The sequence below is a fragment of the Rhinatrema bivittatum genome, chromosome 2 (genome assembly GCF_901001135.1).
Source record: "Rhinatrema bivittatum chromosome 2, aRhiBiv1.1, whole genome shotgun sequence".
Lineage (NCBI taxonomy): Eukaryota > Metazoa > Chordata > Amphibia > Gymnophiona > Rhinatrematidae > Rhinatrema > Rhinatrema bivittatum.
In genome coordinates this window covers 51389973-51403146 of record NC_042616.1, presented here as the reverse complement: position 1 = coordinate 51403146, position 13174 = coordinate 51389973, and the positions used below count along the sequence as shown (strand labels likewise).

General features: G+C 45.4%; 1 protein-coding gene across 1 annotated transcript in view; it reads right to left on the bottom strand.

Moving 5' to 3' along the window:
* LOC115083937 overlaps nt 1-13174 on the bottom strand; it is a 105167-nt gene that overhangs the window by 78416 nt on the left and 13577 nt on the right. Inside the window, exon 2 of the mRNA XM_029588075.1 lies at nt 8016-8136. Within this exon, the coding sequence (XP_029443935.1) occupies nt 8016-8115 (100 nt within the window). The 5' untranslated portion in view covers nt 8116-8136. The remainder of the gene's footprint in view (nt 1-8015; nt 8137-13174) is intronic.

Below are 13174 nucleotides of genomic sequence, written 5' to 3'. Positions count from 1 at the left end.
ATACATATCGCACCGGTTTACATCAAAACTGAATAGTCGCCATGTGGCGGATACAATGAAACATGTGATATAATAGAACATGCAGAAACACTGAACAATTGGTAGTAATACCAAGAACATGTGGTATACTGAACATGAAGAAACAATGAACACATGATACCATAGGAAAAAAAAAATTAAGTATAATATAAACATAGGGCTATACATGAAAGAGACTCCCAGCTAATTTAAGGGAAGCTAATTTAATTTAATTTAATATACCAGAAGTACTGACATCATGCAGTGGGGCAGCCCCCGAGGTTCCCGCTATGACGTGTATTTGAGCATTGGAGATGTGCGCACTCGCGCCCTAGGAGGCCACTGTGCCTGGAGGCTCAGGCCATGCCCTGCCCCCAGACCGTCTCGGACCGCCCATTCCCCGCCTCTTTTTGCAAACCCCAGGGACATACGTGTGTCCCGGGGTTTGCGCACACTGCCGAGCCTATGCAAGATAGACTCGGCGCGCGCAGGGGCAGGCAGGGGCAGCTTTTCGGGGGTTACGCGCGTATCCCTTTGAAAATCTGCCCCAATAAGATTAGCATTCAGATTCCCAATGTAGAAATAGGAGAAGCTCTGAGACAGGAAGAGCAGGTCCTCAAGGAGCGAGTACCTGGTCCCTTAGAGCAGAGAGACGTGGTAGCGTTGTACTCACTTAGCAGTATCAGAAATTCCACTAGATGAGAGGTCTGGCACCGGAGCAGAGAGCAGGCCCTCGAGGAGCGAGTACCGGATTCCAGTGAAGCAGTGCTGTGAAGAGAGATGGTATCTGTACTCACTGATGGTAACTGTAAATCAGTTCTTCCAAGTAGAAGGGTAGAGGTTGCAGGCAGCGACACAGGGCACATGGGCCCTTGAGGAGCAAGTACCGGTTTTCTGATAGCACCTGAAAGAAGCAGAGAGGCCCCCGAGGAGTGGGTACCCTGTTAGAGAACCCTGAAGGGTAGTAAGAGTTCCAGATAGTGTTGGAGTGGCAGAGTAGCTTCGGAACGGAGAGCGAATCCCATCCGTACGAATCCTGTTGCTAACTCAACGAGATAGCAAATACTGTAGGCAGATATACCCGGAAGTTGTGATGTCAGAACAGGGGGACGCCCCTGAGGTTCGCGCCAACTTAGAGTTAAAGATGAGGGTGGTGTGCGCGCATGCATCCTAGAGGTACCTTGGAGGAGAATGGCAGGAGTGCAGCATCAAAGCCGGTCCAGGGATGCCAGAGAGAATGGCAAGCAGATGCCATAGCGGCCATCAGTCCAAGGTGAGCGGGAGGAGCCGAGAGTAGAGAGAGGTAGGCGGGGCGAAGCCGTTGAAGACCGACGGACGCACAACTACTACGCATTGATGCAGTAAGTCCCGTAAGATGTTGTTCATCATATTTTGAAAGACTGCAGGTGCATTACTTAAACCGAAGGGCATGACGCGGTATTCAAAGTGTCCATCACGGGTGTTAAAAGCAGTCTTCCATTCGTCTCCTTCTCGAATACGCACCAAGTTGTAAGCTCCTTTTAGGTCTAATTTGGAGAATATTTTGGCCCCTTTGAGCCTATCAAACAGTTCAGATGTTAAGGGCAGGGGGTACCTGTTCTTGATGGTAATCTCATTCAGACCCCTGTAGTTGATGCAGGGGCATAAGGTGCCATCTTTCTTCCCTACAAAAAAGAAGCCTGCACCAGCAGGGGATTTAGAAGGTCTGATAAATCCCTTCTGTAGATTTTCTTGTATGTAGGTAGACATAGCTTTGGTCTCAGCTACTGAAAGAGGGTAGACTCTTCCTTTGGGAGGTTCAGAATTTGGCTTCAGATTTATAGCACAATCGAACCCTCTGTGTGGCGGAAGAACATCAGCTGCTTGCTTAGAGAAAACATCCTGAAAGGAGGCGTATTGTGGAGGTAAGCCAGGTAATGATGGAGTGGTAGGCATGCAGATGAGCGGTGAAACTTCAGCAAGACACCACCATGACAGTCTGGTCCCCACCGGGACAGTTCCAAGGTAGCCCAATTAAATTGTGGCATATGGTCTTGGAGTCACGGCAGGCCCAACACCACCGAATGCATGGCTTTTTCCAACACTAGAAAGGAAATTGATTCTGAGTGTAGGGCTCCAGTGCGCAGGCCAATTGCCTGGGTGGTCAATGAAACTTCTCCAGGAAGAGGTTCTCCATGGATGGATGACAATAGCAGAGGCTTAGCTATTGGTGTGGTAGGAATCCTCAGATGTTCGACCAAGCGCTTCAGAATAAAATTACCTCCGGCTCCGGAGTCAAGGAGAGCAAGAGTCTGAACTTCGAGACCTCTGCAAAGCAGAGATACAGGTAAAGATAATGGAGGAGTAGGAGAGGTGAGGCCCAGGAGAAAACCTCCCGCAGATCCTAGGCCCATCAGTTTCCTGGACAAATGGGAAAGGTTTGGACTGCATGACCCGATTGGCCACAGTACATGCACAACCCCATGCGCTTGCGATAATGTCTCTCCTTAGAGGTTAAGTGGCTTCGGCCTAGTTGTAGGGCCGGTGCAAGGGTATTAGGCATCCTAGGCAAACCTTATAGCCTGGCGCCCCCTCCCCATACACAATTTTAAATTATGCATAACATATTTTACATGAAAAATGACATTCTGAGGTAAAATTAATATACAAGTTGTTGTGATAATTTCATGCACTGTTGTGATGTGAACAAGAAAACTTTGCATCTTGGAATTCATATGGCATCATACCTATTGTGATATATTTTGGCATGGTCCTCCCGTATCAACACAGTACTATTTTCCAACACTCAAAGAATAACAACCCCACCTATGATAAAGAATACCACAAATATTACACCAGAATCTAAAATATCAATACACCTCCTATCAGGAAAACAGAACATGCCAAGCTACTACAGATCCCTAGAGAGAAACCAAAAGAATGCTAAAAGAATGCTTCATCTCAGTCTTTGCATGCAGAACACAAACCCTCACCAAATACAGAATAAAGCCACATAAAGTATAAATAGAAATGTGCAGACAAAAACTGAACTGTAAAACGCATCACGCCAGACTCTATACAGTATAACAATGGAAAAACAAAAATTTCACCATTCCTCGTGAAACAAATCAATAAAATCAAAATATACAAATCATTAATCATAATTATAAAATCATACAAATAAAATAAATTCAAAACAGCTGATGAATAGAATATCCAATAATTAAAGACTCATGCAAATTGTGAAAGCTTTACCAAACACCAATAAAATATTTCATACAGCAGACACATCGCATACTACCCAATAATTAAAATGGGAGTCAATCAAGAAAAATGAACTTAAAAAACCAACTTTACTTACCCTCTCCAGCAGTTCTCCTACTCCTTTCCCTTGCAGGCCACACCAGAAGCAGCAGTAGCTGCTGAAGCTGTCCTCACAGTCCTCTTCCTTAGGGACTACAACCAGTCTCTTCTCTCTCTCTCACACACACACACACCAGTCACACCCTCAGGATCAGTTTCTGTCTTTCACACACCAATCATCTCCCCAACCAGTCTCTCTCTCTCTCTCTCTCTCTCTCATACACACTCACAAGCACACACATACCAGTCATCTCCCTGATCAGTCGCTCGCACACTTATACACATCACCTCTCTGGCCAGTCTCAATCACACAATGCTCTCGCTCTCTCTTAGTTACACACAGGCTTTCAATCACACACATGCTCTCTCTATTTCACTTACACACTAGCTCTCAATCACACACATGCCCTCTCTCACAGCCACAAGCCAGCCAAAAACATGCTCCATCTCTCTAGCACACAAACATTGACACACACAAGCACCCTCCCTGACTCACATATACACCACACACATACAGAAGCACCCTCCCTGTCTCACATATACACCACACACATACAGAAGCACCCTCCCTGTCTCACATACACATTACACTCTCACAGAAGCACCTTGCTTTCAGACTTGCAGCATGATTTTTCACTGTTACTAAAATGCTTTCAGACTTGCAGCATGATTTTTCACTTTTACTAAAAGTGAAAGTGATGCTCCCAACCATTAAATAAGGAAACCACATTCCTATCAGAAGGCGAAATGACACCCTTCCTTCAGGTTCTGTCCTCCCAAGGGACAGCCACCCACACTGTACAGCTTCTCTTGTTTTATGCTTTCAGGCAATAAAGCAAGTGTTTTTCTTCAAACTATCAGTCGTATTATTATTCATGTGGGAGATATGGAACAGGAAGACATCCTTAGTCAGCTTCCCTTTTAAATGGAAAGATTCCAGTCTTAGTCATTTAAAAATATACATTTTCTAAAGGCTAAAAAAAAACCCAGAAGCACTGGAGACAGGGGGTGGGGGCATTCCTTTCTAGTAGCTGACTTATTTGCTCCTTTTTTTTTCTCCGCCGGTGGTCCTGTTGCCGCTGCAGAGACCATGCTCTCCTCCTGAGACTCGGAAGACACGAGGGGCCGATGGAATTAGGAGCACTGAAACTGCCGTGGGCTTTGCGCGTTTTCCCGCGCAAAGCCCTATAGGGGGATGTAATAAGGGTTTTGTGCGTGGGAGAAAAGCGCGTATGAACACGCTTACAGACTCATGGCTTTTCCTGCGCGAATGCATGCTAACAGCATGCAAAGGAGGCGATAACCTAATCATAGGCAATGCACAGAGCCGTGTTAATGCTAGTGTGGCTTTTTTAATGCGGGTTTTTTACCACCATGGTCAGGGCATGAGTTAAATGTCAGCGCTGACTCAGGGGGGGGGATGCTATGTTTGTATCTGAGTGTCCTGAAAACCACCTAGCTGAGCGCCTATCTCAGCATCCGAGTGGCCAGCTTAACTAGGTGCTTTTCTGGGTGCCCGATTGTATAGATTTGCGATCAAGTAAATGCATAGCTCAGCACCTTAGCGGCAAGGTAAGCTAGACACCTTTCTGGGTGCCCTATTATATAGATTTTTCTGCCACCAGCAGAGCACGAATGGCCTGATAAGCGCCTATCTCGGATTCAGAGTGACCAGCCTAGCAAAGCGCTTTTCACGGCGTCCGAGGTAGGAGCTTCCCTGGGCGGACAGATACACGGCCAGAAGAGCGGCAAGATTGTCGTGAATTAGCATCCATGAAAATATTTGCCCTGTTTTCTGCAGCACAGAGTTATTAGAAATATTAGAAATACTATCCAGGGTCATACTTTCACTTAATAGGGAGACCAGTTCGCTGGCTCGCTTTTATGTGCAGCGGATGCGACTGCTCATTATGTAAACTCTCACCAAGCTTAGTTGCACGCATTTTCCGCACGCGCATGGATTTCTGCGAGCAAATCATTTGCATAATTTATGCATTTTATGTCCCACGGCAGCTTCAGCCTCATGCGGTGATCGAAACCCGCACTCATAACGAGCGCCTGTTTTTAATATCGGCGATCGAAAGCGGTAAAGAGGGGGAGGGAGACTCACTGTCACTGACAGCCGCCATCTTTGAGTTGGGAGCCCTCAGCTTTTCTTTCTCCTTTTTGCCACCTTTAGTTGTCATCGCTGGTGATGCTCTGCTCATAAAATGAACAATCGACATAGGCACTGTCCACCTCTGTGTCCAGCGCCCAAAGTTAGTATCTTACGCACTGTGATGAGTCACGATGAGAGTAGTGGGCCCCGGAGCCAGAGAGAGACACGTCTTCCTGGCTCACTACATCAAGTGATCTCCACTCTCTGACTATTTTTAGCCTTTCTGTCCTGCGTCATTAGATCTCTTGTAAATTTCCAGCAACCAGTAATTGCCAGGTACTGTGCAAGCCTCCCTACTCCCAGCATTGCTCTGATTTCTTACTATCGTACAGGTGTCTGTTCTGTACTGATAAGTTTCACCATGGCGGCGCTTGTGGCAAACACTTCATTATTTACGTTGCCTGCTGCAATCTTCTTGCTCCTCTTTATGGTCTCACACGCTGGACCCATGTTCAGGTTCACACACAGGTCACACAGCCTGACCCTCTGGTTCTGTTGCCAGGCAGACTTTACACCAGCGAAGTACCAAAGTTAGCCATACAAATCTTTTGACTATCCACAATAAAAACCTGTTCCAACTGGCTTCATTTCTGCATAAATTTATTTTGTTCTTTTTGGGAGTTGCATGAGTAGGGAAATCTCATATATAGAAATGGGGGATGGGGAAGCAAAGGAAGAGGAGATCTCAGGGATGGGGAGAGGAAAGACCATCTAGATCAAGGACAGAGAGAGGAGAGGAGAGGGAAGGAGGGAGGATCAGAGCTAGGGATAGGAGAAGGAGAGAAGATTGGGCACAGGGAGGAAGGGAGAGAGGAAGGATGGAGGAGGCGAGAGGAAGAATTGGGGAAGGGTGGAGAAGAGATAAGATTAAGATAGGGGATGGGGAGAGAGGTTCTGGATCTTGGAGGGGGATCGGGAGGGAGAGGAGGCTCTGGGATCTTTGGGGGGAGGGGGATCCAGAGAGAGGGATAGGGAGGTGTCCCCTCCCCTGGCTCTAGCCCAGCTCTCGCTCACATCCCATTTTTCTTACTCCCCACCCCAGTCATCTTTCTTTCTTTATTTTTCTTTCTTTATTTGTTTTTTTCTATACCGGTGTTTGATTTTACATATCACATCGGTTTACATTCAACATGAGTGGTGCAGGAAATCAGGCATTTCCTTTTGTCTAATACAATGAACATCTGTAACATGGAAATGGATAAAAAGAGAGAGGAACATTAAACAAAAGTCAAAGCGGGAGAACTTCTATCTTACAGTAGTCAATGCGCAGAAATTATATCTTACAACAGAACCTCTATGATTGATGAGAGATTAACCAAATAACAAGGGTATATATAGTGTATATGATGTCAATTTACAGGGAGTTGAGGAGTAGATATGGACAGGGACTCCTCTTGTTGACTACAGAGTAGTACATAGAATGGATAAACATTATTTCTTTCCCTTCTTCTCCCCATCTTAGGTGTCCTCTCTCTCATCCCAAGTGCCAATATAAACATAGACACACACATTCCCCCCCTCCCCGAACTCCTCTTTCACACCTTCCCTAATCCCCCAGCCTCTATCTCGCACATTCCCCATTCACCCAACTCTTCTATTCCTCCAGCCCCCTTCCCCCCCCCCATCAGGACCATTGGTAGGAGCGCAATGGCACCCTGGCAGGCCATGGGAGAGATCCAACTCTCATGAAGTGGCTGGGAGCTGCACGGGAGGACACCACTAATGATGGCAGTGGTGTGGCACCCTCCCCACCCCAGGTGGGTGCCCATCTTGCTTACCCCTTGCAAAGGCCCTACCATTTATATTCTGCATCTGTGACACTTCGTTTATACAACCCCCGGCTCCTCTTTCACACAACTCCCGCATCCTCTATCACACAATGACCTTCTCTAGTCCACCGATCCCCCTTTTATCATCCCTTTCCCCTCCACTGCTGATCAGGAGGCAGGAGGAGAGCAGCAGTGCCCTTGGCCATGTCCTTCCCCTCTGACAGTGCGGGTTTCCAAACTGCCGCACTGTTCAAAGCAGCGGTCAGGGCCCAGGCGGCAGAGGAAGAGGAAGAGGAGGAGGGCATGGCCTGAGGTGCCATCCCTCTCTTCTTCCTGCTGCCACCTGATCATGTAAAAGTATTTCTATCCCGCGCCCTTCAAGGTTCGGAGCCTCCCTGACCTGGCTCGCCTCCGGTTTTCCATGGCGATTCCACGGGGACCAATAAATTCCATGGCAAGGGTCAGATTTTGCAGCCTTTCCCAGGGCCACTGTGAGAGAATAGGGGCCCTGACCCTAACTACAGAAGTGATAATAACCCTCATCTTCAGCCTAGGCCATTGGTTCAGTAAACGATTGTTAAATCTTCCTTTATACTGTAAAAACAGGTTCCTTTCTTGAAAATGCGGTCCAAATAGGATTTAAAATAATTGGGAATAATGAATGCAAACTCAAACAATTTGTGCTCACCTTTTCATATGCAGTTACATGTGTCACATAAAGCATTTACCTGGAATAAGAGTCTCCGTGCGACAGTCGTACAGCATCCCAAGTCGGAAAGGACGGCCTAGAGTTGGCATTTCAGTTGTCTTGTCTTTCAAAGAGGTCATTGCTCTTTGATTGTCCCAGACCTAAAACATATATAATTCAGACAAAATTAAACAATGTAACAGGTGCTTGTAAGCCAGAGTTGTAGCTAGTTTATGACTAGTGTATGACCTGGGCCAAGGGTGCCACTGCTAGAAGTGGGCCCTGCTTCTGCAGCCCAGACAGGGAATACAACAGAAGGAAGGGTTTAAACTAGGGAGCAGAGTAGCTCTTCTTTGGTCTGTTCTACTCTGTTTGACTGACAAAAAAACAGGCACACTGCCAAATTTCCAAATGAGAGGAGGGGGGTAACAAAAAGACCTCCTCTCAACCAAACAAAAATGCTTCACTAAAATGTCCAAAACCTTCTTGGATCTCACTGACACTGCAGCTCTTCTCTGGCTCCAGAAGGGTATACTGGCAGATCATCAGTGACCTGGCCTCTGGATCCGGGGAATAGCCTTCACCGAGAGCACCTGGCTGCAACCCAGCAAAACAACCCTCAATGTAGTCCAAAATCCTAACAAAGTCTCTTTCTCTAACTGGAGGAGTGTCCAGCCTGGCAGGGAGTACGCAGGAAGGCGTATCCCCGAAAATATACTAACAGGCTAATGCAATAAAGTACACGCAGCCTAACGCACAGGTTAACGAGCGGTTGGACACACATTTTGGACGTGCGTCCATAACCCTCGATGCAATAAGGGGATCGGCGCAGCCAAACAAAGGTATAGCTAATAGCGCTCATCACATGTAAATGTCATGGAAATGAGGCTATTGGCTATTATCCCACGATTAAAAAAATTGCCATGTGCCCAAGGTGCACTTTTTAACCCATCAAAATTTGCCCCGGAGCAGGCATAAAGTCTTGCCACGTGTCAAGGGGTCTACTTAAAATTAAAAACCACTGTAGCATTCTGCATTTCTGCTTTTCTGCGCACTTTTCCAGGCTGCTCAGAAATTAACGCTTGCTCTTGGGCAGGCGCTTATCTCTGAGCATAAAATGTGCAGATAAGGGGTTTAGTGCGTCCAAAACGTGAGTCCAACCCGGGTTAAACAGTGCACTGTGCTAAGCGTACTTTACTGTATTGGCTTGTATGTGCATTGTTATTGCTAAGGGGTGGTAAGTGCCACCCCAAAAAATATTTTATTATCCTTTTGCCAGCCGGGCCCAGGGTTATGCAAACCCCTGCCCAATCCAATAAGGTGCAATCTTCTGCATACAGATCCTTCACCCATCGATCTTTGTCCTCTACTTCATCCTCACTCCCTCTGCATAAGCTACCAGCAAGAGCAGCGTTTAAGTCTAAGTCATCACCTGTTGCCACAGGCCTGTCTTGTGGTAGAAGTTGTGAGATTATGCTGTCTCTACTGTAAGATAGGCCCCGTGGCAGCAGGAGATAACATAGGCTCGAATATTATTGCTCCTTCTGCCAGCTCGCAGCTCACAGGGAAGTGGCATTGCCTCCAAAAAGGTTTTGCTGCCATGGCCCAAGGAGAGGCTCTGCAGCAGGGCCACCACAGACCCAGAAAATGGGGAGGCCCTGAGAGTGGGAATGTGTGTGTGTTTGTGTGAGAGTCTGTGGGAGTGAGAGAGAGTATGTGTGTGTGTGTGTGAGAGAGAGGGAGCTTGTGAGAGAGATCATGTGGAAATGAGGAAGCCTGTGTATTTGAGAGAGTGTGTGTGTGTGTGTGTGAGTGTGTATGACAAAGCCTGTGAGAGACAGCATCTGAGAATGTGAACTTGTGTATATTATAAGGGAGCCAGTTTGTGACAGAGAGCATGTGGAAGTGAGGAAGCCTGTGTGTGTGTGTGTGTGTGTGTGTGTGTGTGTGAGGGAGCATGTGTGTGTGTGTAAGGGAGCTTGTGAAATTGAGCACATGTGTGTGTGTCTGAGGGAGCCTGTGAGACTAAGCTTGTGTGCATGAGAGCCTGCGTTTGAGAGAGAGAACATGTGGGAGTGAGGAAACGTGTGTATATGAGAGCATGTGTATTTGAGAGAGCCTGTGAGAGGTGAGAGCATATGAGAGTGAGAGCATGTGTGTGTGTGTATGTATGAGAGAGAGCCTGTGAGAGGGAGCATGTGACAGCCTGCATATGAATGTGAGAGTGTCTGTGGGAGTGAGAGATGATTTGTGAGAGATCATGTAGGAGTAAGGAAGCTTGCATGTGTGTGTGGGAGTGGCCTGTTTATGAGAGAGAGCATGTGAGAGAGCCTGCATGTGTGTATGAGAGAGAGCCTGTTAGAGAGAGCCTGCATGTGTGTATAAAGGAGCTGGCAAGAGTGAGAACCAGTTTGTGTGAGAGAGGATAAGGGAGTGAGGAAGCATCTGTGTGTGTGAGAACATGTTTGTGTGTGTTTGTGTGTCTATATGTGTGAGAGGGATCGTGTGTCCTTGAAAGCATGTGTGTGTGTGTATGTGTATGGGGGAGCCTGTGAAAATGAGTGTGTGTGTGTGTGTGAGGGATCATGTGTGTGTGTGTGTGTGTGTGTGTGTGTGTGTGTGTGTGTGTGTGTGTGTGTGAAGGAGCCTACAAAGGATTCCAAAATGAGAAGGATATCTGGTGAAACTGAGGGAAACGAAGAAAGAAATCAAGAAAGCAAAAAGTCAGGCAGAAAAAAGGATTGCCAAAGAGGTAGAATGAGGTGGCAAAACATTTTTCAGATATAACAGAGAAAGAAGAAAGGTCCAAAGTGGTATAGTAAAATTGAAAGGTGACAAAGATCAATGTGTGGTGAGAGATGAAGAAATGGCCGAAATATTAAACAAATACTTCAGTTTGGTGTTCACTAAAGAAGACCCTGGAGAAAGACCGTCACTAGTTGACAAGACTGTGGATGGGGGTGGAGTAGACAAAACTCCATTTACAGAAGAGAATGTATGGGAAGAGCTAGGAAAATGAAAGTGGACAAGGCCATGGGGCTGGATGAAGTTCATCCCAGGATACTGAGGGAGCTCAGAGATGTGCTGGTGGATCCGCTGAAGGAGCTGTTCAATAGATCCCTGAAAATGGGAATGATGCCACAAGATTGGAGAAGAGCGATGGTGGTCCTGCTTCACAAGAGTGAGAGCAGAGAGGAGACTGGAACTACAGGCCGGTTAGCCTCACCTTGTTAGCGGGAAAATTAATGAGACTCTGCTGAAGTAAAGGATAGTGAATTATCTATAATCTGGTGGGTTACTCGACCCGAGGCAGCATGGATTCACCAGGGGAAGGTCCTGTCAGACAAATCTGATTGATTTTTTGATTGGGTGACTAGAGAATTGGATCAGGGAAGAATCCTCAATATGATTTACTTGGATTTTAGTAAAACCTCTGATACAGTCCCACATAAGAGACTCGTGAACAAAATGAGAAGCGTGGATTGCAAACTGGTTGACTGACAGGAGACAGTGTGTAATGGTAAATGGAACCTACTCTGAAGAAAGAACGGTGTTAAGTGGAGAGCCCAGGGATTGGTTTTGGGACCGGCTCTGTTCAATATCTTTGTGAGTGACCTGGCAGAAGGGATAGAAGGTAAATTTTGCCTATTTGTGGATGTTACTAAGATCTGCAACAGAGTGGACACGTCTGAAGGAGAGAATGAAAAGTGATTTAAGAAAACGTGAAGAGTGGTCAAAGATTTGGCAGCTGGAATTCAATGCCAAGAAGTGCAGAGTCATGCATCTGGGGTGTGGTAATCCAAAAGAGCTTGCGCATGGACTGGGAGAGGGACTGATAGTGTCTGATGATCTGAAGATGGCGAAGCTGTGGGACTAGGCAATAGCTAAAGCCAAAAGAATGCTGGGCTGCATATTTATTTATTTAGACATTTTATATTGCTCCATGTACAGATAACAACAATTTACAGATTGACATTCATAGTTATAAATCAATAAACATACAAACAAAGATTGGTTACAGAGGTGGTTTTCATAGGCAGGCATTGGTATTTATCAAGATGTTTGTTCTAGTAATAATAAAAGTAATATTTGATCTAGTTCAAAAGGCAAAGAGTACGGGTAGTTAAAACAAAATGATAGCTTTTGTATCTTTTGTCAGTGGTTTGTTTTGAGAACCTTGCATTCTCTCGTTTGATTTATTCTTCATGATTCAATTATTATCTTTTGTCTTTGTAGTCTTTGTGGCTCTGTGCATTCTAATGATTTTAGGTTAAGCTATATGCATTTTTGAATAACCGTGTTTTTAATTCACATTTACATTTTGTTCTGTCTGGTAAAGTAAGTAGCGTCTCAGGCAAAGAATTCCAGAGCTTTGGACCCACTATGGAAAACACACAATCTCTTATTTGTGTCAGGTGTGTGCTCCGTATCGTGGAAATAGCCAGTAGTCCTTTAAGCCAATGCTATTGGAATGAATGATGTTGAATATTATCGTTAGTACTTTATAGTAGATTCTGGTTTGTATTGGTAACCAGTGCAATGACATCAGCAAGGGTGTAATGTGATCATATTTCCTAGATCCTAGTAGTATTCTTGCTGCTGCATTTTGTAGTAGTTGAAGTGGTTTTAAGTGACTTGCTGGAAGACCTAGTAGTAAGGAGTTACAATAGTAACTAATGGATAAGTTACATTTGTGAAATTAATTCTGTACTTAAAACTGAGAAGGAAAGATATGGACATGATTAATCACATTTAACAACAACATTGATAACAAACTATGTTACCGAACCTTATGGCACCTATGTAAATGAACAAATCATAGGATCATTACTTTTTGTGCCTTATTGTAAACCGTTGTGACGGTCCCCACCAAACGACGGTAGAGAAAATTCTATAAATAAATAAATAAATAGTCAAGGTTTGAGAAGATTAGAGTTTGCAATACAGTACGGAAATCTGCGAAGGTTAATAATGGTTCAACCGATGTAGTATACGTAACTAGGTGTAACCTGTCTTAATTAATTTACTGAGGTGCATTTTCATTGAGAGGATCTCCTCTATCTGTCCACCTAAATCCCATAGTTGATTTGAGGGATTAATTTGAAAATAGCCCAGGGCTAGTGCAGGTGGTTTAACTATTGATGGTTTTCTGCTCAGCCAAATGATTTCAGTCTTTTTAGGGTTTAATGGCAGGTTAAG